Consider the following 26,949-nt stretch of genomic DNA (forward strand, 5'->3'; position numbering starts at 1 on the left):
GACATCAAGGAACACTTCCAGAAATCACAGTTCTATGTTAAGACTAATCAAAACTTGATATTTGCTTTAGATTTAATGGACACTGCATCATCCAGATTGAAGAGGAAATGGCATATTCAGCTTGTTATCTGAACTTGGTTCTAAAATCTTCATCTCTGATGGTATTGGAGTTGTATTAGTCATTAGTGTGTAAAGCTAAGATCTGGAAAGACACTATCAACGCAGCACACAGATTTCAGAGCACCTGTTTGTGCAGAGTGGTAAAGTTCAGGTTGGTACAGTATGAAGTATTTGTGTGTTTCCATTATAACAAAAAGGGGGCCAATAGAACCAAACCTGACTATTTTAGTTGTAGGGTCATAGGAGAATGGTATGGTTCTATAAGGGCAGAGCTAGTGGTGTCACACAATACAGATCAACGGAAGAAACAAAACATCACTTCTCACAATGAAAGTAAGCATAAACACTCTGTGGTGGTTCAGCTGTTTCACCTCGGTGTTTACTTGACTTTGAATTAAAAAAAAACAAGATACCTGCAAAGAGTCTAGTCGGCTCTGAAACTACGAACACTCCTTCCTAGCATTTCATAGTTAGTTGTGTGTTGTATGTTGGTTGCGTTACAATATGATACTATGCTGTGTACTTGGACTAAACCCCGCCTAACTTGTGAGGGTCAAGCTTGCTCACCTGACCTTTCCTAACTCTACTGTACCATGCTGACTTAGCGAAAAAGAGGTCTTATATTCCCATCTCGGTGGTTTTTCTGAGAAGTCTTTGCATGTTTCTTTAAGACAAAGACAAACTGCATGTTACATCTGTTGCAGTAACAGTACTTTGTAGTGGAAGAGTCCAGATGTTGGACTGATCTGGCTGTAGTCTAGACCTTTCACAACTGGAAAACATTTGCTGTATGATTAAACATTTCAAAGTGACAATCATAAAAGTACAATATCTTTCTTGTTTGTTTACCGTATTGGTTTATTGTATTCAGCTTTAGTTTCCATTTTACACTGGGTTTTTTTTTTTTGGTGATGGAGTTGTATTATTTCAACCACATTATTTAAATAATTTAATATTTTGAGAAAAGAACATAAATGACTAAACTAACCCATTGTTGATTACTATACAGTTTTTTTTTTTTACTTAAATAAAAAATGTAATTACTATACAGGTAATCATCAAGTTCAACATGGCTGCCAGTTAGGTAGAGGAAAAATCCCACGTCTTCATGCAAAAACCTTGTGAAGGGAAGTTTTTATAAGTTTAGATTGTTTTCTGAATAACTATATATCATTTTTTTTTTTTTTATAACAAAAAATCTTTTTATTTGCAGGCTGTAAAGAGTCTTTAAATAATATGACTTTACGGATCATTTGATACAAAAGCATATTGGTATTTACACAAGTGCAATTAAAAAAGTGAGTGTTGATTATTAATATTTGTGAAATCAACCTATTAATTTACTTTTAACTAGAAAACTAACCAAACTGTATGGATGAAAGTTTTCATTATAGAAGACTTAAACAAAAGCAACAGGGATTTTTACTGTTCTTGCTAAAATTACCACAAAGCGCATTTAAGTAGACCAGGAGGAAATGTCAAGCTAGACTACATATTAAAGTTTGAAACATAAACTAAGATATTTCCCAAGAAAACCTAAATCTGTGCTGAAAAATGATGAGAATCACATATCAGTGTGTTACTGAGGCAACTTTGTTTTATTTGGCAGAAATAAAGAATCATCTTAAAAGCACTCGAGATGCTCATTTCACTTTGAGAGTCATTCACTGAAATATTCTAAAATACAACAGGCAGGACCCCTGAGCAAGATGGCAGATGGTTTATTGGAAGTCTTACTTTGCAAGATATCTTTAGTTTACTCATAACAACATGGTCCTTATCATAATGCTCTCCTTGTGAAGCTATTGTGATCAGGCAGTTTGCATCCATGCCAGAATTTTCCAGTCTATCTGAGCAGAGAAAAACTTCCAAGTATCACATGCAGGTCTTGGAGCAATCTTATTTGTGTTTATGTTTATAAGATGATGGAGGAAAATTACCCTGATAGCGTACGGTGTGAACGGTATCTCATTAAGGTCTGTTTCACGGCACGGCCCAGAAGGGAACGTAAACCCAGATGAAAGGAACAGAAATAACAATAAAATCCCAGACAGTGAGGGGAAAATAAGGGATCTGAGATGCTCTCAGGGCCAAAACCGCAGATAAAAATCTAAACCGCAGAATGAAGGCCAGATTGCTCTTCACTGTCAACTCCAGCGTGTTTTTTTTTTCCTGCTGGAAGGAAAGTTGGTGGGACACAGCGAATGGTAGAAAACCCCCCTTTTACCCACCCCATTCTCCACCCCCATCCACCCACACCCACTCCTTTAAGATTTATTGCTCTTAAATTGTTTGCCCTCTGCTTTTAATAGCCATCTCTAGATCATCAGCTCTTAAAATAAACACAGAGGCTTGGATGACTTTCTCTATCGCCACCCTGCCGAAGCGCTCGTAGGGCTCTCCTGCCTTTACGTTAGCTCTCTATGCGCGCTCTCGTGCGTGTTTGGGTTGCTGGAGGACAGCTTGACATTAAAGCTGAGCAACAGAAGAATGGAAACTCAAGTGGGGCTGAGAAGCAGGGTGGTCTGAACCTAATAATACACCAATCAAACGTTACCACACAAAGGGCAAATAACAGAGCAGATCGGCTCCGTTGCTACTGAGGCTGCTTGAGTGATAAAAAAGACATTAAATAACTGATTAATAGGCATAAGAGCAATAATCAGCACCTTGCAATCGTTTGCAGATTGCTTCCCTGCAGATGAGTTTTCAAGAGTGTGTCTTTTTTTTTTTTTTAACAGCTTTTCACTTCTGCGGTGACAGATCGCACCAAGTCAAAGACCAGCGAAGGGAGGGGGTCTGGTTTAACTCTGAGCCAGTTTCCAGCTGGGTCATACAGTGTTTGTATCTGTGCATGCTCTCTTCATGTGAACCAACATGGCCCACGGGCATCAGGTGTGAAAGGGGTTCAGGTGCTAGAGGAATCCAGAGAGGGCTCTCATGTGTTCTCCTGCAGACAGTGTTTGTTGTCACTCGGCCTGCTTCTAGGGCACACATGAGCATACGCACGAAATCACACACTGTTGGAGTACACACTTGAAAGCAGTCTTCATGCACTTCATCTCAGTGGCCGACAGAGCCACTGAGGATTGGTCTTTAAATATGAAAAAAGGAGCCAATCAATGGTCCCAGTGGTGGGAAACAGAGTGGGTTCAGGAAGTTATGCTTAATATGTCTGAATATGTCTTCTAGAGTTCAACCTTGTTTGAGTCTTAGTTGGGGGTTTCTCCAAAAGCATCCATTTTAGGTCAAATGGCGAATCTTCATTGACCACAAAAGTCACTTTATCACCTTGTTGTCCATGGCAACCTGTGCAGGTTGACCCTCACCACTGACAGCAGCAAGAATGAACAGGATGACTCATTGATTGGGTTATTATAACAGGATGAATGTATAGAGTACAGCTTCGGTTTGGTAATGTTTGGGTGTTTTTGCTGTGCTTTTTAATTTTAAGGTTACGGTTAGGAAGACATTCGGCTGTTTCGAGTCACAACTCAGTGGAATCGGTTGCTGGTCTTGAACCTTTCACCCACCTCACCCACATCTGAAACGTCACCAAATCTTGCGGACAAACTCTGACACTCAGTAAAACACTCAATAAAATCTATTCTAACCTATTATGTTGCTTGTACAAGTGATGTAGTGTATAAACCATCTCTTAGTCTAAAACAAGTTAATTGATTTTAGACCAGGCGTTGGATTTTTCCAAAGTTTTAGCATATATTTTTTAAAAAACCAATAAGAGAAACAACCATTGAGACGTCCAAGTCAAAGTCAGAGGATTGAACCAGCCTTGGCTTAATGCAAAAAAGAGGTGATAGCTTTGGAAACAAACTATTAATTAGCATGTCTCATTTAATCTCCTCTTAAATCCGTCAAATACATCGTTATGGTGTTTGTATGAGCAAAACAGAATTTAATGGCCTTGTATTGTGAGTGATATCTAGGTTGGTTTACCCTTTTTCTGACTCCCAACAGGATAAAGACTTGTGACTTCTACAACAAACGTAAGTCTGCGATTTTCTGTTAGTGTTTTTGTTTTCTGGGAACCACAAACAATCTTAAAATCCCACTGGGAGTCCAAACCCACAGAATGGCAATATCTGCACTGTAAAATGATTGAAGTGACAAATACACACTTTCTTGTGATGATTCCTGATTTCTTACTCAGCACATTTACATGTACAAGCGAGACGAGTCGCGTTTAAGAGTTCCACCTCGTCATTTAACTGGACAACCGTCCTAGTTTCTGCATGCAAATGGAGGGTAACCCAGATATTGGGTCTTTGTTCGGCACCACAACACTGCAAAACATTTAGTTACTTCTTTCTGTGTGAAAGATTACTGAGTATCAAACACTGTTTAAATAAATGCACCGGCCTTGTTTTTAAGTTACTAAATAGGTCCTTTTGTCAGACGATTTTAGGGTTATTAAAAAAAAAAAAAACAGGACGATGGAACCAGAAAAAATATATACACATAGATAGATATACATATAATATGTATATATAGCTCATTGGTCCATTTGCAAGTATCTGATCGTATGCATGCAAGGGTAATCCAGTGTTCATGCAGTTTTAAAACGACAGTTTTCACACTTTTTCATTTGGACTAACGTGTTTACGTTCATTTTTAAGAGTATTATTTCAATAATCTTGATTTTTTTTTTTTTAGTACATTTTCTCCTTTTCTTTTTTTGCAGTATCACATAAACACACTTGGTGTGCAGATATAGTTAACTCTGGACTCCATTATTTAAGTTACAGGCATTGAATGACCTCAAAAGTAAATAAACTGCTTAAGTGCGACAGCACATTCACTTGTATGTAAACGCATTTGCTTCCTCGTAAATATGTTAACGTGTCAAGCATGAAGCATTTCTGGATTTTAACATCCTGATTCATTTTGAGGTTCTTACTTTTACGTGTAGACTCTGAGTTTCTGATATCAAACTGCATGGGAGTTTTTATATCACCTGCTTTTGTAATTAAAGTCGATCTAAGCTGCCATCTCGGGAGGCGCTTGCTGCGTGTTTGAGGATAAAAAAGCCTCCTCTCCCCCCAGGACTGAAGTAAGCCTGACAAAATGTGTGAAGAACATCGAAGTTCTAAATTTACAGAGACGTTTTCTACGTCTCACTTGGTCCGTGTCCAATGACAAGTGTTTATAAATCCAGAAATAGATTATCAAAACGGGAAGAAAATCTAATATCCTCATGTTATTCCTGGGAATCTAAGCCTCGCTCTGACGCAGGATCTCGCCGGCTACCTTTGCTGTCCACGCCGTTGCTATGCTTACGCGGTCGTCGTCCCCCCCACCCCCTCGGATGTATAGATATCTGCTTATCCATTTGCATGAGTGCGGGGGATGCCCTCTATAGAGTGAAAGCGATCTGAGTGGATTCCTCTGGCAGAGCTCCGCGCTCTGGTTGCCCGCACAGTGGGCCGGAGCGTCACAGAAACAGCCCAGCACTGCATGGCCACTCGCCGTGCCAACCAGGCCAGTCGCTGACACTCCTTGGATATCACCCAGGAAAGGTGCACAGAGAGAGAGAGAGGAAAAACAAAAAACAGCTCTGTGGCCATGGCAACTCTATTCATCCGGCTTTCTGGACAGCTAGACGATGCAGAGATACAGTCGGGTCACATGGAGCCGACGGTGGTCAGTTTCATCACAACATTTCACACTTTTGAAAATGATCAAAAATACACATAAACAATCTAAATTGTCATTTTTCTTGAATCTGCACCATATTTTATTCCTCACTAGGGATTGGGGGGGGGGGGACAGCATTCCCTTCCTTTTAAGAAATATATGCATCCAAGCTGCCAATAAGAATTCAAATGAGTCTGAAATTATAGACGGGGGAGTTCAGCGCTGACAGTTGATGGGTATAATGAGCACGTTGCGATCGAGAATTAACCCTCTGAAATGGAGCTGGCCATCCGCACGAAAAGCAAACAGACGGGGAAAGTCAGTGAATGAAGAAAGGTGATCTGGTGGATTTTCTTGTTATTTATCCGATCGGGGAGCTCCGAGCTGGACTGGAGTCCTGCCCTGAAGAGTGTCTTCGTAGGAAGTATGAAGAAGAAGAGGGGGGGGAGCGCTGCATAAGAAAGATGGATGATTACATAGGAATGTTAAGGCTGAGATGAGTGAAGGAATGTTGGGAAAGAAATGAGGAAAAAAAAAAACTGCTTTTAGCATGTACTGAAGCTGTAAAAGCTGCTACGGCAGCAACAAAAACTGTGTTAAAATGATTATTATTGTGGAGTAACCTTAATCTGAGAGCAGTGAAGTGGTTGGAAGTGATGTAAAGGAGAAGGGGAAAAAAAGGGAAAGGAAACACAGCCTCCTTTATTCTCTCCACCAGCTTGTTCACAGTGTAAATCCCTCTTCATTTCTTTGTCCCCTGTCTGAGCGCCGCGTTCGCTGTTCAGTTGCTCAGAGACACGGCAAGTTTATTTATTTATCCCTTTCCCCGTTAATTAGAACATTTGCACCGACAAACGCGGAAGTGGTGGCATTAGCGCCTAGTTTACACCCGCCTTCCCCCGACTGTCGCCTCTCCGGATGCGGAAAAGAAACGTTTTTAAGTGATGCTAATTTAAAACCGACACCCAGGTGCACTCGTAGACAAACACAAAAAGAAAAAAGAAACATTTTGAAACACACTGCCAGTATTTCTAAACTGGATGACACCGTCTTATGTAAATACATCAATCGCTTAATTAGACGAGTCAGTCTGAAGAAATACTGAGAAGTGCCACAAAGATTGATTTGCTACAGAAATAAATGGAGCATAATGCTTAAATAAAGGGCGTGCGGCGTACAGTCAGGAGCCGTATTCCATACTGTGATCATCACAGAGAGCAGGACCCCCACGTCTGCAGACCCATATATTCACTCTGTTATTTCAGGGAACAAAAGAGAGGCTCTTCAGGCCATGGGTGGATCCATGAAAGGAAGAAAGGAGCTCTGCTCCTGGTCCTGGCTGAATGGGGGCCTTTCACACTTAGAGAGGCCTGTTTACTCTCCCTCAATAATGGCTCTAATTTTCTGATCATTATTGAGTAATTCCATCCACCCCCACACCCGGCGTTTCTCCCATCACTCCCAGCTCCATGTTGTCTCGAAAGGGGCCCCAGGTCTCCGTCCAGATGATGAACAAGACATATTCTTTGTTTACTCTAAATCCATCAACCGTTTCCTGCTCAGCTTCACAATAAAAATTTAAAAAAAAAAAAAAAAGGAATGAAATCAGTCTCTACTGCTTGTTCGCCTTTAACATGTTCACATGTGGAATGGTTCTGTGCTCTGATTGGAGAGGACCTTCACTTTATCCTCCATTTTGTTTTGGACACCATCACACAGCGGAGCAGAATTCGCTCTGCTAAAATAAAATAAAATAAAAAGAAAAGACAGCGATAGCCGTTTTATTCGACGTCTCTGCTAAAAAAGCAGCAGGTTGAAAAGGTTTTAGCAGAAAGCACCCGCAGGAGCGGCGGTACAGTACCGGGGGCGCGAAGGGACGGGAAGAGGGGGAAAAGCGTTGAGCGAAAACAAGGATATGGGGGGGAAAAATGTTAAAATGAGAGAATGAAAAGGATCAGAAGAGGAGAAGTTGGCAGAGAGTCTGTGTCGGTTTGAAAAGCTGGCACCTTCCAAACAGAGCTGCAGCTTTCGGGTGCCAAACGCTGCCAACCAGCCCCGCTAGCCTGAATGTGTGCCCTCCCTCCGTCTTTGTTTTCAGCATGGCATTTTGCATTATCTTCATTCTACGCTTTTCTTTTTACTTTATATCAGCACTCGGTATCGTCCCCGCAGCCGCGACTGGCATTTGCTCCCATTAGAAGGAGAAAATAAATAAAATGCAGCGAGGATTTTCATTGGTTTTCACATCATCAGGGTTCATATGCAGCGATGTTATTGTGTTTAAGAGGATTTTGTTCGCGTTCTAATTGCTTATTTTGAGTTTTAAATAAAGATTCAGCCATGAGACGTTTCAGTCCCGTATGGAAAGAGCTGTCGGGATTACAGGGCGAGTCGCCGTGCGCTCCGCTCCGTTGGACCGCGGGAAGAAGGCGCGAGGCGGACTGATCAGAATCTTTCTGATGGGAAATGGCCCAGAAATGACGCACCTCTCTCCCTCTCCTCTCCCTCTCGTCCTGCTCCCTGCCCCTCGGCTGCAGCGGCGCCCAAGCCAAAGCCGCCCCTCCTGCACGGGGGATACGTATGTTTTCTAGCGGACAGGCACATTTCAGACCTGGCGCCTGTACAGAGGAAGGAGAGGAGCGGTCACGCAAATTCACAGTGATATGAAACAGCGTTGGAGTTTAAAAATAATACGCAGAGGAAAAACAGAAGGGGGGGGGGGGGGGGGGGGGGGGTGCAAATTTTATGCTTTGCTATTCTGAGAAAGGAGGAAAAAAAAAAAGAACATGTTAAATTAAAAACAGCAATTCCTCCCTCAGGAATCTTTTTTTATTCTCACTTTTACTTTTCCTTCACATTTTATTAAACTTTTCTTTTTTGTTTCTTTTTTTTTTTTTTTTTGGTTGGAGCTCCTAAACAGACACAACAACATTTATTTATGAATCTTAATTACACAAATAATTAAAACTCAGCGTACAGTGAAATTAGGAAATAAGGCTGATCCATGTTGTCCACTTTCTGCTAGACAGAATTCTTCTATTTGCAAAGCTTTTTATTTCAAAATGAGACATAATTCAATCAGACACTCAGTCTTTTCTGCGTCTTCTTCACTATTATTCACTAAACTGGATAATTACAGCGAATACGAAGCAGCCTGGAATTTTACCAACTCCGTGGAGCTGCTCAGCTGTCGGATCAATGGAGCGCTGGAAAAGTTGCGTAAAAGGAGGTCAGAGGATCGGACCGAGCCCGAGCAGAACCCTCCGCGTCTTTTCATCATTCGGAGGCAAAACGGTTGAACTGGAATGATCTGTTTACCAGTCATTCCTTACACTCCACACACCCCACTCTGCTCTTTCTCCTTTCTCCTACAACATGCAGAAACACACACACACACACGGACAAACACGCAAGTGGCTAACTGGAAAAACTGGGCCAAGCCGTGGCAGTCGGAGCACGCCTCCGTGTCACCGCCGCTGGAGGCTCACCGTGGAGCTTAAACTTTATTGGGCGCTTTATTTCTAATCATAACAAAGCAGAAGAAGGTTTCCGCTGAACGTACGGCGAGAGGAGTTGTTCTTGTTTCCGCAGCAACACCAACAGGCCCCGTTCGCTCATCGGCCCCGGTAACGGAGCGCTGCCAGAACACCGGAGCACGACTCTGCTCTGCATCCAGAAACCTCTGCTGCGTGCAACACAAGCCGCCAAGAAAAAGAGGTTTTTTTTACTTTAAATCACTGGAACCAGTATGGCGACAGAACCAGAGTGTGTACGTCACATGCTGCTTCTGCACGTCTTAGAAACAAAACAATAAACACAAATAATTTACTCTCCTCTTCGTTATGTAACCAGACGTCTGATAAGCCAACCTCCTTCTGAAGCTCAGGATGTTGGCAGAAACAGGTAAGATGTGTGTGATGGATGAGTGTGACGTTAAAACTCTACCAGTCCGCTTCGTTTGTGTCCTTTAAAAAGAGCTTGCAGTGATCTGTAACGCACACGCTGGTGGGTAAACGAACCTCTCGCGGTCGCAGCACCGCCTGGCATGTGTGCAGCTTTGGCTTTGGGACCTGGCCCCGCCACCTCTCTGCTCCGTCTGTCTCCAGCACGGAGAACAAATATAGAGGCTGCGCGCTCAGAAACATCTTTTTATCATAACAGCGGCGGTAATGAGAGCCGTATGCGGCGGCGCGGCGCTCCAAACGTGACTAATGCTGGAGCTGCGCGCCGGCGTCAGGCCCACAACTGTGGAACTCTGACAAACATGACCTGAGACGGGGTTTGTAGGTGGAGGAGTTCCCGCGGCGCCCGGCTGGTGAGCCAGACCTCGCTTTCTACAGACGTGTGATCAAAGATGAGATCAGATCCACCCTCCCCCCCCTTCTCGTCTTCCCTCCTCCCAATCTCCTCGATCTCCTCCACATCCCTGAGCGATTCTTCTCATCATCGGATGCAGCGGAATCGGTGGAAGGAAAATGAAGCCGACTCTCATCAGTCTGCAGGAATCATATCATGCAGCGTGTGTGTGTAAAACCAGGTACTTGTCAGAAGTAAACGACGGGGTGTGTTTCGGTGGTGGGACCTCTGCTTTGCAGCTGCGGCGCAGCAGCTTTCGTGTGTCCCTGCTCCCGCTGCCCCGCCTGCAGGGGCCGAAGTCTATAATTGGACAAAAGCAGAGACACACGCTGTACAGAGGAGGTGAGGTGTGTGTGTGTGTGTGTGTGTGTGTTGGGAGGTTTATCTCCTGCTCTGTCAATCACACTGCTTGAAAGCAGAGCTGGCGACAGTGACACCACTGGGGACAAGAGGACTGAAACACAGCGGTGGGGACAGGCGGCGGTCCAATCATCAGGCCTGGCAACCGATAGCTTCCGAAAGACACAGACACCCTGGAATGGGGGGGGGGGGGGGGGGAGCTAAGAATAAAACTGTAACGCTGCCACCCGAAAGGTTAGAGTGGAGCCACCGTCTGCCTGTCCTCTAAACTCTGGTTAACCCCGGATGTCTCGTTTACAAAGATTTTTTTCATTCCTTTTAAAATTGCACACATTTCCTGTTTTCTGCGTTCTAGTTCTGCTCACAAGCTGCCGGAGAAAACCTGAACCCAATCCGAACAGGAAACCTTCTCCCGTCCAAACATTTGTTTTGTTTTTTGGACCAGCCGGTTTTGTGTCTGAAAACGATCAAAACTCAAACAGATCTTCAGAAAAGTGCCTCATTTGGGTTTAAAAAGACATAAAAATATGAGGAAGATGCGTCGACACTAAGTTAAGGAAGGAAAAGAAGGAAAGGCTTTGCTCCAAGGGGCAGCAGGCGGTGCTGGGAGCTAATCTGAGCCGCGGTTCGCCACGGCGCATTGTGGAACAGGAAGAGACGCTCACGAAGGCCTTGCAAACTCAAGCAGAGTTACACACAGCCTGGCATGGAGGGAGGGGGGGATATGTCACGGAGGAGCTCTGCACCGTCCTGCCAAGGAGGAGAATTAAGGCCTGGAAGTGTGTGCCAGTGAGAGAATGAAGGATAATCGCGCAAGGCTGAAGAAGAGGCTTTACACCTGACAGAGACGCTCCGTAAACCATCAGAGACGACGAAGATGCTGCAAAAATAGAGAAAAGATCCACTAATGTGTTTATCTGACCCTGAGAAAAACTAATGGACAACTTTTCAAGTAGCTCTCCGCTTTATTAATAACCCAGAAATGAAGGCGGGACTGTTCAGAAGGAGCAAAATAAAATATAACAATCTTCTCTTATCCTTTACCAGACATGAGTTTTATGTTTGTGATAATAAACCTGCCTGTTCCATCTGTTAAAGCCAAAAGGAACTGTTTATTTTACAATTAATATTTCATCGTCATCCCCTCCTTATTAAGACTAATCTCAACCAAATCTTCTAATAAAATTCATTCTATTTTTCTCTGATGGAAAAAGAAATAAAAGCAATGAAACATTTTTTTCCTGAAGGGTTAATTACATGTTTTTTTCCTTATATGTGCAAGTAAATTATACTTTACTGTGATATGATATTATAGATTTCACACTGAGATTTTAGCACAGTAGATTTACTTAAAAAAATTCATTTGCATTGATGAAATAAAGTCTCAATAAAAAGAAATTCTCTGTGCTGATCGATACAGGAACGTGTTGAATGAAATAAACTTTATTGATCCCCAAAGGGAAATTCAATATTTATTACATAATAATAACTTGAGAATGTTTTGTTTAGGAGTGAATTATTAGTTCTGATTTTAAAAAGTGGAAAAATGTGGAAAATCATTCAATAAAAATGTATAAAGTGATAAACGAACAGCGAACGGAGAGGTTAGGGTGTTTGAGTGTGCACTCTCGAGTGTGTGTGTGTGTGTGTGTGTGTGTGGAGCAGCGATAGGCTGAGGCGAGCGGCCGCTGCAGACAACCTGACTCTCCTCCTCGCCTCCTAAACTACCTGGGACCGGGCCAGCTGTCACTGCACTCTCCAGACCACCAGCCTCACACACACACACCAGCCTCACACACACACACACACACACAGGGATTACAGACGCATGACAAGCTGCTCCTCACACGCACGCGGGTGCACGGCGACGTGCACGCGCAGATAAACAGGTCTGCAGATGCTTTTGTTTACCGACGGCACAGCGAAACATGCACGTTCGGATTTAGGCAAATTTGCACACAAATGCTTGAACAAATGTAGCGACGCAAACACATCTCTTAGTAAACACAGGTTTTAAGCCTGACTGTCAAACTCCCAGAATCTCTCTAAACCTGAGAGATTCATCCATCAGAGACTTTCCCTGCAGGTTTCTGGGCAGACTGTCCCTTTAAAAGTCAGGACAGGGTCCTAGTCTCAGTCCTGACTGGGTTTATAAAGGCTTGGCACTGGGTCTGGGTCTCAGCTGTGACTCGAATGTAAAAGTGTGTGTGTGTGTGTGTGTGTGTGTGTCAGAGAGTAAACAAACAAATAAAAAACACCCCCCCACAAAGGCTCGATGCAATCTGTGGCTGCGTACCTGGCGTGTGGACGAAGTAGGCAAGGTAGAGATCCAGCTCCTTCACCGTCACCCCGATGTGGTGCGGCTGGACGCACAGACCGTGGTTGGAGCACTGGGGCGACTTGACCAGCCGTTCGCCGTCCGTGCTCTCCAGGGGGCTGCCCTTAAACAGGATGACCATGACCAGGTCCAGCCTCCACACCTTGTCGGCCTGGCGGAGGCAGTCGATGCGGCGGATCTTGCCCTTCTGGTCGGGGTTGGACAGCACGCAGCAAGGGGGCTTCTTCCCCGTGATGGTGAGCACAAAGTCCTCGCGGAACTCGGGCCGGATGTCCTTGCGGAGCTTGGCCAGCAGGCGCGAGGCCCACTTCTGCTTGATCTCTGGCTTCTCCCCCAGCAGCTCGTCCTTCACCGCGCGCTCCTCGTCCTTCGTCATCCTCTTTTCGTGCTTCTTGAAGTACTTGCGTTTGCGGGCCTGCAGGTTGAACCAGGTGTAGGAGAAGGCACGGACGTGGGGGAGGAGGGCCTCGATGAAGGGATGAAATTCATCCTGGATGAGAGAGAGAAAGACGCCTTTTCATTCTAGCAGCATGCAGCTTTGATCATTTTTAGTTTGAAACACATTTTTTAAATAAAAACTAATGAAAACTCTTAAAATACAAAGCAAATATAAGTCAAATGAACATGAAATGAAACATTATTGTCATGCATATTCTAACATGGAAAAGCATAAAAACATGCAGCCATAAAAAAGGGGAAAATTTCAGCAATGTGAAGGAATCTTTAAAAAAAAACAAACAAAAAAAAAAACATAAAAAATAATGTAAAGTAAATAAAATGCATGCATCCAAAAGTGGCTAAAAAAGCCAAGTTGTAGTTTCAGTTCCCCTGCTGCAAAAAGACAAGTTATTCTGCTGAACCATAATACCTTCACTACATATCTCTGGGCAACAAAGCCCAGATCTCGCCACAGCGCTCCTGTGCCAGGGTTGCCACACATCGGTCGCTCGCCACCGCCAAGCTTAGCCGCCACTAGACCACTGCTGAAATGTGCTGCTAGAAGATCAGCCATACCATTTCCCTATCTCAGCTACCATGCAAGGGGAGCTCCAACCAGACTCACATTTCCACAACAAACTGAAAGCAGACACAAATCACCACAGAAAACCACACTGCTAAGAGGAAGACAGACGGCCTGGTAGTTACCATTTTGCACTCTCATCATAAATTTGGCACAGTGTTTAAAGTGGAAAAAAAATCTCCTGCACCAGTTTTTTTTTTTTTTTTCTTTCCTCCCGCGCTCCCCAATGTAAAGCGAGTGCTGGTTTGGCAGGGTGTGGAGAATTAGCAGACGAAAAAAAAAAAAAGAGAGAAAGAAAAAACTTGGATTAGGGGGGTGGGGTGTAAAAAAAATTAATTAGCAGAACACGCTGCTAAGGAAAAAAAAAAAACAAAACAGTGGGCCAAAGTTTAAAACCAAAACAAGAGAATCCCACCAAGAAGAAAAAGTAAAAAAAGAAAAAAAAAAAAAAAGAAGAAATTGTAGAGCAGAAAAAAATAAAAAAAATCTGACAAATACCATAAAAATTATTGCATTATTTAAAAAAATAAATCAATCATAGTAGCATTAAATGCATTTAAAATAAACGTCCTTTTTGTTCCAGAAAAAATGTCAAAATTCAATCTTGGAAGAAAAAACCGAAAGAAGAAAAAAAAAAAAAAAAAAAAAAAGGAAAAAAATCCTTGGCAAAGTGTTACTGGTAGTGGTGTCTGTTCTGATCCCTGGGCCCGGCACAAGACTCACACACACACACACACACACACTTGCAAACACACAGATGGGGGGGGCAGGGAGAGCAGAGCACAGAATAAGGGGGGGAAAAAAAAACAGAGCGCCGAATCAATGTTGGACGAGCGCATGCGACCGCTGGCAAAGCTGAGTGCTGCTTCTTTTTTCCCCTTTTCTCTCCAACTCTCTCTCTTTCTCTTTCTGTTTCTCGTTGGCCCTCTCGTCCTCTCCGCGTTCTTTCCCTAACCATTGCTTGAGCCTCTGCCAGTGCGAGGAGGGCCCGCCTATTTGGCAACAAGATGCCTGTCGCCCAGCCAATGCGTTCGCTTCAAGAGCAGAAAAAGGGAGGGTAAAAGAGAAAGAGGAGAGGGTTAGGAGGGGAGGGAGAGGGAGGAGGAGGAGGTGGTGGAGCAGGTGGGGGTGTGAGAGAGCGCGCAGCCTTGTCCGACGCTGCACAATTTGCCAAATCGACAAGCTCCACCCTGACACGGAGGCAAAGTTCAGGAGAGCAAGTCTTCTCCTGCACCCATCAGCCTGCCTCCATCTTTACTGTGGTCGCCGCCGCCGCTTCGTCTCCTCAAACCCCGCACCAACTCCCCCGCCCGTCCGCCCTCCTCTGCCTCTCTCTCTCTCTCTCTGCTTGCATAATGCCACCTTGGCAGAGGATGGCAAAGAGAGGACACACAGCTTCAGAGTCCCTCCAGACCCCACCACCGGCAGCTGCTCGTGGGTTTACCACAGCAAACAAAGAGGCAGGAGCGAACCCGGGCAGCCACGCTCCGCTCTCTGCACACACACACGACCGAATGACGGGATGATTTAGAAGGCACAAACACTGACATGGATTTAAAATCAGGGGATGGGGGAGGTAGGAGGACACAAGCGACAGAATTTGCCTCAGCTGTTTCGAACAGCGCAGCAAGCAGGAGATAAATGATCAGCAAGAGTGTGAGAGTGTCTCTCAGAAATCCCAAATTTGCTCGCTGCTTCCTCTCGGGAGGCAACGGCGCCGACTGCCATGTTGCCTGGTTGTGAAGCGTGTCACTCAGGGCTGCACCTGCTCTGCAGGCAGATACACGCTGAAGGCACGAGGACTGAAAAAGCACAGAGCAGAGGCTTAAAAAACTGTCTGGAGAGAGGACGAGTCGTCCAAATCCACGGCCATGAATCCTTCAGATCATCACACAGTCAGCAATTACACAAGCACTGCAAGAAAATATCTGTTCATTAATGATAAATATACAGCTAATTATATCTAATATCAACATTTCAGACTGCTTTTAGGCACATATTCCTACGTTTCACAGCATTAAACAAAAAGAAACGGTGAATAAAATGGAAATTATTTGTCATTTTTAAATATCCATGTACAAAAAATACATTTTCAAACATTAAAACCCTCCTGTAATAAAAAGAGGAACTGCACGTACAAAACTAGAGGCGTGCAAACTGTCAAACAAACACACACACACACACACACAATGCCACCATTCTGTCAGCGATAAACATCACGGCCTCCTCCCAGCACTGCACTTCCAGCAGCTTAATGAAACTCTGCCTCTCACCCATCATCTGCTAACATGGAGAAGGACAGCTCATCTCCACCTCCAGCCTCTTTGTGTGCCACTGACCGATGCCAAAGTTTGATGTATGGTCAGATAACACCATAAAGGAAAGCTGGGAGAATTCACAAATGTCCTTGTGGCGTGTGTGTGTGTGTGTGTGTGTGTGTGTGTGTGTGTGTGTGTGTGTGAAGGGGGGGTATATTTGTGTTTGCCTGCACCTGCAGAAACTTGCTGTAGCAGGAGCAGATAACTGGCACTTGAATGTGATTTCCTGCGCCTGTGCTATTCAAAATGAATTAAAGCTCGCTAGGTGACCCTGCCAAAATGCAAATAAACCACCATTCAAATGTCAGCAGAATTTGACTACAAGGAGGTTTAAGTCATTTTCCTTAGCTATGCTATTCGCCTTCCATAGGCTGACGGGGGGGGGGGGGGGGGGGGGTGACATATTTATTCCCCAGAAATAACTATTCTTTATAACTGCCAGATCTGGAGGGAGGAGAAACGAGCATCTAAACAAGCGGATTTGCGTGTCTGCACTATCTGCTGCAGCACACCGGGCCTGCGTCGCGCAATTCTCACGTTTCTCTGCTTAAACATGACATATATGCTTGTTTGGGTTGTGCAGCCGGCATGCAGCCATCACGAAACACGGCTGTAGGATAATCTCCTTACCTGGAAATTAAATTAAGGTCAAATGTGCTTGGCCTTTAGCTTTGATGCGGGGTAATTATCAATTAGCAGTTTGAGGTGTTTCCAGAGTGAGACTTCGTTTCAAGGCTGCGCGAGACGTAAAGATGGATGTTGGTTTTATTAAGAAAAGAGAGGAAAAGCTGCATTACGTGACATTTTAAGGGTCACGGTCAAAGCCTGGGGGGGAAATATGGAAGAAAAACACAAATAACCCCATATCTTCACAATTAAAGTCGTGTTTGTAAGGCTGCTTACTTAAACACCGTCCAGGCCCCCGTTATTAAACCAATAAAACTATACATCAATTAAAAATGCGCCATCACTATTAGTTATTCTTGTCTTCTCAAAGAAGTAAACGTGGAAAAAAATTATAACTATTTTACAATATATGGCGCGTTTTTATATCGATTTTAAAACACGAAATCAATTAATATGCATAAAAACACCAAAAACAGTTTTTAAATTGTGACGAGTTAAGCTAATGAAGTAACGTCCTAATTGACCTTTATCTAGTTATTTATTTCAATAAGCTTTGTGCTCTTTTTATTTTTTATTAAAATATATTTAATTTTATTTAAAGTGGAAAACACATTTAGTCGACTCTAAATCTAAATTTATCATAGAAGTAGAAAAAAAAAGGCGTATTTGCGTTTATTGTGGGATCTTTCTAAGCCCTAAACCGTCTCCACATCGCAGACATGAGCTTTATTTCTAAATATTTATATCGTAAAAGCCACAACTGAATTTTTTTTTTTTTTTAAATGACGAGGAAAAAACGTCCATGAAAAGACAAAATGCATGATTTTGAGTTAAGTATTTTGCAATTCTCCGCACGTCTGGCCGAGACTGAGAGGAGTTGGCTGCCAACTTCAGATTAACTCTTTCATAGAGGAGAGAAAAGGCTCTTTACTGTGGAAAAAACAGCCTGAGTTTGAGTCATTAGTGCGCCTTTGCATTTTCAGCCACATGTGAATAAACAATAGCAAGCCCATCCTTTCAAATAATATTTTTTGTTTAATATTAATATTTTAGACAAAACGCATTAAAAATGTTCACTGTGATGCTGCTGCTAAATGTAGAGCAACATTTTGTTTAATCTATTTTTATGAAAAGGGTTAAAACAATACTGGCAAATAAGTGTTGACCAAAAAAAAACTATATATGATCATATATGCATGTAATAAAAATATAAATAACAAATTTTTTTAAATAATCAGCTGGAGGGATTTTTTCCTCCTCATAACAGAATAAATAAATTAAAATGAGTAAAAGAGTTTAGATGAGAAATGTGTGTATATGAATTAGAAGTATGATTTGAAAGGTGACGTAAAGCAACCTTGGTGGCTTGCCAAGAAATCACTGAGGTAGTGAGATTTGCACCAAAGTCCAAATCCTTAAGCCAACCAATCAAAACTCTGGCACACAAAACTGCTCTTTTCTTTCCACGTTCTTCTTTTCTTTCTTTTTGTTTATTATAATAAAACTTTTACCATGTTTCATCAGCGTCATCTCAACCCTTTTTAATGAGCAGAAAATGAGCACGATATTGCATCACTTTCCTTCATGAAATTACCAACAAACTCAGAAAAAATACTAGTAAAAAAAAACTTTTTGCCTCTTTTTGACCCTTCACCAGGCGCCACTGTCCTGTGGCACCCGACCTCCATGTGGTTACGCTGCATCTCATAAGGCCAATTAAGCCAATGGTCTGCATAACCCGAGGGCCTCACAGCTGCTGGGCCCTTCATTAGTGCAGCTCTGTGCTGGTGGGGCTCGTCTGCGTCCTCTCCTGCCCAGCTGAGTGTCCCTGACCCCGCGCGGAGAGCCCTGACACCGGCTTCCCTTCACCTCGCTGCAGACCGCTGACAGTGAGCCAGGATTTGAGGAAACGGGGTTTGAGGTATAACAGACAGAGACCTGTGTGACCGAGGCTGAAACTGTGGGATCTTTAAAAAAAAGGACTGCATCTGGATTCTTCAAGTTTTAGCATCTTTTATTGGTCTCATTCGGTTTCCCTTCTGTGTGTAAATTTGTAGTAAAGTGTGGAACTTTATGAGAGCGCAGACATCTCCCTCAGTACCATCCAAGACAAACCAAACTGTGATGTCTTTAGCTTGCAAGGGTTTTCTACTGGAGCCAAGACACATTTCCATCAGCATTATCTCCCACTTTTAACACTCCTGTTAATCATCAGAAGCAGACAAGGAGGTGGGACGCACAGGATTAAATGTTAAAAAGCAAGAAGAATAAGCGGGGGGGGGGATGTCACCTCAGAAAACCACACGGCCTCTTCGTTATTGTGTCAAGCTGGTGATGCATAAAGATCCACAGAGCTCAGCGCTCTGCGTTGCTCGCACTTATCCGAGTTTACAAACCGACCACGTTACTATGTGTGAAAAATCTGCAAGCAATTTGTGGTGGCTGCGTGCTAACGTGCCCGGGGAGGGCTGTGAGGGGGGTGCTGATGAAGAGGCACGCACGGCACATTCCAGTCCCACAACGCTGCAAAAATGGTCTGGGCCCTTTCGGACCTCCAGAGCTCCTACTTTGTCTTCAAATCAGCCATAAATTTTACCTCACAATAGGAAATGTGTTAATCTTGCACTTGCATTCAAACCACACCAGACAAAATAGGGTTAAAAGTGCAAGAAAGGGATGAAATAAAAACCACTTAATCTGTGAGAGCTGTAAAACGAAGGGGACGGAGATGGTGCGGGCGGCTGCAGGCCGTTTTGTTCTGGTGATTTTCTTCAGAGATTTCATAAAACATTTGTTCATGCTTGAGTTGAGATAACATGTAGAGACAAGCAGATCCTCTCGGTGGGGATATCGATGAGAGCGCTGTGAGGACAAAGGGAACACATGGGCCTATATTCTACCTGAACCTAAGGTTGTTTAAGGTGGCAACGGAGTTACCTGTGAACGGAAAATCAGGTTAAATGATTTTTCTTTTTTGCACATTACAACCACTGGCCTTGAAAAGAAATGCTTCCTGCTGCTGTGCAGAAAGAAAGAAAAAAAGGAACCGCCCTGCGTCTCACCAAGGCGCGTTTGACTGATCGGCCATGCTGCGACAGGCCAACTCAGCACCACAACAGCCATGACTGAGTGTTTTCTCACTGTGCCAGTCAACAGACCACTGCTGCTCACGCTGCTGCCAGCACAGACAGAGATAATAGTCATACCATCACCCCGACGTTATGCATCTTAAATAACTATTTAAACCTGTACATCAAAAGAAAACAAAAAAAGTCTAAACAAGAAGCTTGCCAAAGTGGCTGGTTGCAGAGACAAACTTACAAACCACAGCCAGCTTTTAGCAGCATTTGGCTGGTGACGGGTGCTAATTTTCTACTCTGGTAAAAACCGGCTCTGTAGTCGGTAAACACGATGCGGCTGGCCTGCAACAAAGAAACGCATTTAACGAATCCATTCTCTTTGATCCCACGTTGCCGCGCTGCTAGGTGATATATTTTTGATGAACTTGTCAGAAACACTTCATTAAGTTAGATATCACGTCAGGTGAACGGCACAGTTTGTAAACCTTCCCTCTCCGGTGTGTCACATTATCTCTTTTATCTACAGTCAGGCTGAGATTTATCTGAGATTCATCAATATCCCCAAAAGCAAAAGGATGTTTCCTCACAGCTCTTTGAATTTGTAATCAGAATTTCAACACGGCCTAAAATTAAGAGTCTTCAGTTTCATGTGTTAACTTGCCGTTCAGCATTGCTGCTCTTTTCAAAGACATGAATATGAAACGCCTCAGTCAGCCTTTCACTCACTGCTGGGAGAATAATGTGAACCAAAACAACACAAGCAGGTGTGTGTCGTCCGTCTGAAGCCGTAAACACCCGCACCGTTGCTCCTAACTTGTTGTTACACAATTAGTTTTCCACTTTGTTGTTTGCGATGTTTGGAAGAACGCTCCTGTAAAGGATGGTTACAGAGTCACACAGCTGTGTGTTCGACCTCCTGACGCCAGGTGCGTGGCGTTTGGGTTGGAGCGCAGGTGCTCTTCAAAGCATTTGGCTGATGTCAGGTTATGATCCATGTGATCGAAAAGCGTCACAAAGTTTCTAACCTGAACTTCAGTCCTTCTGATTCTCATTAGTGCTGAAAAAACTGGGTTTTCTGTTTGTGATTTTAATCAAAGCTCCCCTAAAAGCTTCGTTTTTTTTCCCCCCTCTCATAAGTAGCTTCAGAAAATAATAAACAGCTTTCTGTCTCCATCAATCTGAAACACATTTTGACAACGACAAAATCCAGTCAACATTTAGTGCAAAAACTCTCCAGCTTGCATCATCTGCTTAATGGAAAGGACAAGTTACGACATTTCTAGTGCCAAATCTCTGCTACTGAGGAATATTAACAAAAAGGGACACTTTATGTAGGTTACATATATAAATTCTTATATTTATTCATATTCTAACAAAGAAAAAACAGCAAAATTCCAACTTTAACTTAAATATCCAAGTAGATGTACAAATATACTACATCAGTCATAAAACTTCTAATGAATGGCATCTCCTTAAATACAATTACTGTGTTCTAATGTCGCTGAATCTGGTTCCTAAATAACAAATCTTCATTAAAAACACCTGATAGTTTGTATTTGTGAATCATTGCACAGCAATTTAACGCATAAAATATATAACTTAAAATATTAAAAACCCAATTTCTGGAATTTAATATGTGATGACATAAAGTCATGAATAGTTGGTTTTGTAACTAAAGAAAGAAAAGCTTCCAAAAATGTTTAATTAAGTACAGGCTAATTAAACATCCATAATAATTCATATTAGAAGGGGATAAAAGGCAGAACAATTAAATTTTCTGAGCTGTTGCAGACAGGAAAACACAGCTTTAAGACTAAGTTGTAGAAACATTTCTTCTATGAAAAAATGTCATGAAAAGTCCAATTTTAGAATATGAGCTTTATTTGTCCCTTTAACAAAATGCAATAAAAACAAAACATTTAAAAAATTGTTTGGGGATGTTTTTTATTTATTACCATGCAAGATGTCAAATTTATTGGTGTAACCTGCTTTTCCTGGCATCTATTAGAGGGAGAAGACAAGGATCAGACTGCAACAAGCAGGATTTGTAGCAACGTTTTTACCATAAAATGATGCAAAAGTGAATGTATGTAATACGTGACGTTGGGCTTTATAGGGTTAAAGCTGGAAAAACCCTCTCATTTCACACATTATGCAAGCAAAGACTGTTGTTTTCTGAACTCTTTATTGAAATTATAGAAGCTTTGCAGAGGAAATTATCTCAAACAAAGCTAAATTTAACGCAGTTTCAAGTATTTATTGCTTTTTTGTTGCCTATATATGGTCATATGATGGAGCCGTGAGGCGTTCAGATCAGTTATTAGCTGTTTTAACAGCATTAGTTTTGTTTCTAATATCTGCTTGCACATCAGTGCTTCAGTATTGATTAATTAATTTTGTAATATAAAGACAATATAGTGGAAGTTTACATGTTTTTAAGAAGAAAGATGGGTTTTTTTCTAATACATGGATTTCAAGGAAGTTGAATTTTAATGTATGACTAGTTTCATTGGTGAAACTTAATGTCTTGAACCCATTTTACTACTGGTTTCATTATTCCAGTTATGGAAAAATTACTCATAATTCAGTTTAATGTGGCACTCCACTTTGTTGGAATAGTGTTTGGTTGTTTTGCATGAGGTTGTGATGGCAGCAATTAGTTAACTGTTATTGCTTTATTACACGACACTTGTTGTAGCCTTTAAAGAGTAAAAATCTAATTTTCATATTGCTCATGATAATGTTAACTAATATTAAAAACAACTTTTTGATTACTTGAGAATTTGGGTGCGTGGAGTTTGCAGACGTCGCACTCTTACAGCTCATGACTGCAGCATGTGGAGAACACCAAGACTCTATACGCATTACTTATGGACTAAAGGACAAAAATAACATGTCCACATGAATAACTGTCCCTTTCACTGGGAGCGTTGCTGGAGCCACATGAGGGGGAGCAGCAGTGGTGTGGCTGTGAGAAACACAATGTAAGAGACACACAGATGAATACAGCCAGCCAGCCGCTGGCTGCCTCTCAGCAGTTGTTTTCTGGCCTGTATTTGTCTGTAAAAATTACACCATATTATGGCGTGAAGTCAAATCGTCAACGTCGTTAACCTTAGCGGGAGGCTGGCGGCCGCGGGGCGGCTCGAGACTCGGCTAAAACATACGGGTCAGAAACTTTCCCAGCCTGATGGGCTGATTGCATTCAGCCTAAACTCTGAGGCATATGTGTGGAGACAATCACAGAACAGCCAGAGACAGAAAAACTCCGTCCTCGGTGAAAGGCTCCAGAGAAACCCGCTGCTAAAGCAGCGTTGAACGCTTAGCAATCAGACAAATAAAGGGCCAATCTAGCACACAATCAAACTAGAGATTTAGGCTGCTCTCCTGCCAACAGCTAGGGACCTCCTCTTTCTGAACAAGGGATGCACTATTGACTACACCTCCCCCTTCTCGCTCTGTCTCTCTCTCCAGTCTTCCCTCTATGCCAGTCTGAAAGGCGTGATGCCAACCTTTTCCACCATTGGGCATGCTGCCCTGCCCTTTATGCAAATGCTTCGCCGCCATCCGTAATTCACAACCCCCACTGGCTCACCACTCCACGTCTGCTCACCCACCCATTATGTTCGTCTATATGTTCCCCCGCACCTTTACGTTTAAATTCACCAAGAAACTGAGCTCCAGTCGTAGTGGGGAGTAATTATACGCTGAGAGTCTCAATGCCTGCATGTAAGGATCTTCAGTGAAAGGAAAGGGTGATATCACAGCCTGTGGGGCTTTACCTACGATGGTTTTGCCTTCAGTGGGCAAAAAGCACCAAACCAGAGGCGAATTTCTCCACCAGAGGTGTGTTTTTATGTGTCTGTACCTACCCTGATAAAGATGGGCCTCTCCAAACATAAAGACAAAACAAGGAAGGAAGATGAGTGAATAAAAGAATAAAAGAATGAGGAAATATTTCCTGACATTGGTGCTTTGATTGAAACTAAACCTTTGCAGAAACAGACCCATAAATCCTGCATTCATTCAGACAAAAGAGCACCAGTGACATCTAAAGTGAGGATGCAGAGAAAACACACAATGCTCCAGATCAATGAGGGGTTAATCAAGCCAGTGCAAGCAAACACAATAAAAAGTTAATGATTTGATTTTAGAGAGCTCAATCATGGCTCCCATCAACGAGGCACTTTGATAAGTTGGCACAGGGGCTTCATAAACAGGATAGATCAGCTGTTAATGGAGAAAACTGCAAAAAAACCCAGAAGATTCAATCATGACAGCCGCCAACTGAGAGGGACTGAGACAGGACGGACAAACAAAGATCTATGAACTATAAATAAAGGATATAAAGAATTACAGGGTCGGTGATGGGGTTAATAAAGCAGGCCAGATGCTGAAGGATGAGCCAAGCTAATGCTGTTAAAGCGCAGCTTCCTATTCTGCCGTAGGGTGACGGATTTTAGCCCACACACAACACAAAGACAGCAATGACCTCTCCTTATAGACTGCAGGACCAGAAACACACTCACACGTATATACGCACAGGTAAACACACACTCTGTGTCCTAAGAAAACCAGGACATGTAGCTTCTTAAGCTTGTTATTTTAAGTAAGGATGCAAAACCGTCCAAAATGTAGCCATCCAGCAAAAAGGAAGTAGATATTTAGGCAGAACGCTTTATGGACCCTCCTGCTAGAAAAGTCTTGATATCAGGAGTGATAAATGAATTTTTACTTCCTCAATATAAACAAATAAAGACGTCTAAGCCTCAACGGTCTAAACCAACAAAGCAGCACCAACAATCTCCAAATATAAACTTCGGAGCCGTATTTCCCGAGCCGCCACACAATGGCTGCTCTAATCTTCCCGAGAGAGGAGAGACAAACAAACAAAGCTAAACAGGTTGCTTGTGGGAGAATTACAATTTCAACACCCCTTCCTCTTTTTGGTGAATGCCACCGCGCACACATCCCTTTCCCCACTCGCTCTAAGCAGACTTCCTTGTCTCGATGTTGCTGTAATAAAAGTTTTCAATAGCTACACCGTGCCTGTGACGGCGGGCAGCGGCGCTGAAGGAAAGGCCAAACAAAGGCTAGACATGGAGCCTGACGGCATCACGCTGCTGCTTAAAGTCACTTCCTATAAACTCTGACAGCACCAATGAATGCGGCGGCAGCAGCGGTAAGTTTGTTTCTGTGTTCAGTCTCCTGGCATGATGTAAAGGCAAGGCAAGTTTGTTTGTACAACACCTTTTATGTACAATTTAAAGTGCTTTAAATAAAACAGAAAAGACAACAAAAAGTAGAAATAAAATCTAAATTGACTTAAAATAATTCAATGCAAGATCAATTAAAAGTTACTGTGCAGTTGTCATACATAGACGCATAGAAAAAATTATATTTTTAACCTCGATTTAAATACATTTGGTGAGAGTTTAAGCTCCACTGACTCCATTAGTCTGGACTCTGGTCTGGACTCTGGTCTGGACTTTGATCTGGACTTTGATCTGGACTCTGGTCTGGACTCTGGTCTGGACTTTGATCTGGACTCTGGTCTGGACTCTGGTCTGGACTTTGATCTGGACTCTGGTCTGGACTCTGGTCTGGACTCTGGTCTGGACTCTGGTCTGGACTTTGATCTGGACTCTGGTCTGGACTCTGGTCTGGACTTTGATCTGGACTCTGGTCTGGACTCTGGTCTGGACTCTGGTCTGGACTTTGATCTGGACTTTGGTCTGGACTCTGGTCTGGACTCTGGTCTGGACTCTGGTCTGGACTTTGATCTGGACTCTGGTCTGGACTCTGGTCTGGACTTTGATCTGGACTCTGATCTGGACTCTGGTCTGGACTCTGGTCTGGACTTTGATCTGGACTCTGATCTGGACTCTGGTCTGGACTCTGGTCTGGACTTTGATCTGGACTCTGGTCTGGACTCTGGTCTGGACTTTGATCTGGACTTTGATCTGGACTCTGGTCTGGACTCTGGTCTGGACTTTGATCTGGACTCTGGTCTGGACTCTGGTCTGGACTCTGGTCTGGACTTTGATCTGGACTCTGATCTGGACTCTGGTCTGGACTCTGGTCTGGACTTTGATCTGGACTCTGGTCTGGACTCTGGTCTGGACTCTGGTCTGGACTTTGATCTGGACTCTGGTCTGGACTCTGGTCTGGACTCTGGTCTGGACTTTGATCTGGACTCTGGTCTGGACTCTGGTCTGGACTTTGATCTTGACTCTGATCTGGACTCTGGTCTGGACTCTGGTCTGGACTTTGATCTGGACTCTGATCTGGACTCTGGTCTGGACTTTGATCTGGACTCTGATCTGGACTCTGGTCTGGACTCTGGTCTGGACTTTGATCTGGACTCTGGTCTGGACTTTGATCTGGACTCTGGTCTGGACTCTGGTCTGGACTCTGGTCTGGACTTTGATCTGGACTTTGATCTGGACTCTGGTCTGGACTCTGGTCTGGACTCTGGTCTGGACTTTGATCTGGACTTTGATCTGGACTCTGGTCTGGACTTTGATCTGGACTCTGGTCTGGACTCTGATCTGGACTCTGGTCTGGACTCTGGTCTGGACTTTGATCTGGACTCTGGTCTGGACTCTGGTCTGGACTCTGGTCTGGACTTTGATCTGGACTCTGGTCTGGACTCTGGTCTGGACTCTGGTCTGGACTTTGATCTGGACTTTGATCTGGACTTTGATCTGGACTCTGGTCTGGACTCTGGTCTGGACTCTGGTCTGGACTTTGATCTGGACTTTGATCTGGACTCTGATCTGGACTCTGATCTGGACTTTGATCTGGACTCTGGTCTGGACTCTGGTCTGGACTCTGGTCTGGACTTTGATCTGGACTCTGGTCTGGACTCTGGTCTGGACTCTGGTCTGGACTCTGGTCTGGACTTTGATCTGGACTCTGGTCTGGACTCTGGTCTGGACTCTGGTCTGGACTTTGATCTGGACTCTGGTCTGGACTCTGGTCTGGACTTTGATCTGGACTTTGATCTGGACTTTGATCTGGACTCTGGTCTGGACTCTGGTCTGGACTCTGGTCTGGACTTTGATCTGGACT

General features: G+C 43.4%; 1 protein-coding gene across 8 annotated transcripts in view; it reads right to left on the reverse strand.

The window, feature by feature from the left end:
* The window catches only part of nfixb (nuclear factor I/Xb), a 194,454-nt gene that overhangs the window by 131,309 nt on the left and 36,196 nt on the right, over positions 1 to 26,949 (reverse strand). For 7 of the 8 annotated variants that reach the window (XR_013771557.1, XM_079252583.1, XM_079252580.1 and 4 more), the window contains one exon: positions 12,788 to 13,319. Coding sequence is in view for 7 of the 8 variants with exons in the window: in XM_079252583.1 (XP_079108709.1) it covers positions 12,788 to 13,319 (532 nt within the window). In the remaining variant the exon portion in view is untranslated. Of the gene's footprint in view, positions 1 to 12,787; positions 13,320 to 13,975; positions 14,048 to 26,949 lie in introns of those variants that run through there. The other variant, XM_079252581.1, reaches the window with a different exon arrangement.

The sequence above is a fragment of the Telmatherina bonti genome (assembly GCF_933228915.1).
Source record: "Telmatherina bonti genome assembly, chromosome: 14".
NCBI classification, from domain to species: Eukaryota; Metazoa; Chordata; class Actinopteri; order Atheriniformes; family Telmatherinidae; genus Telmatherina; species Telmatherina bonti.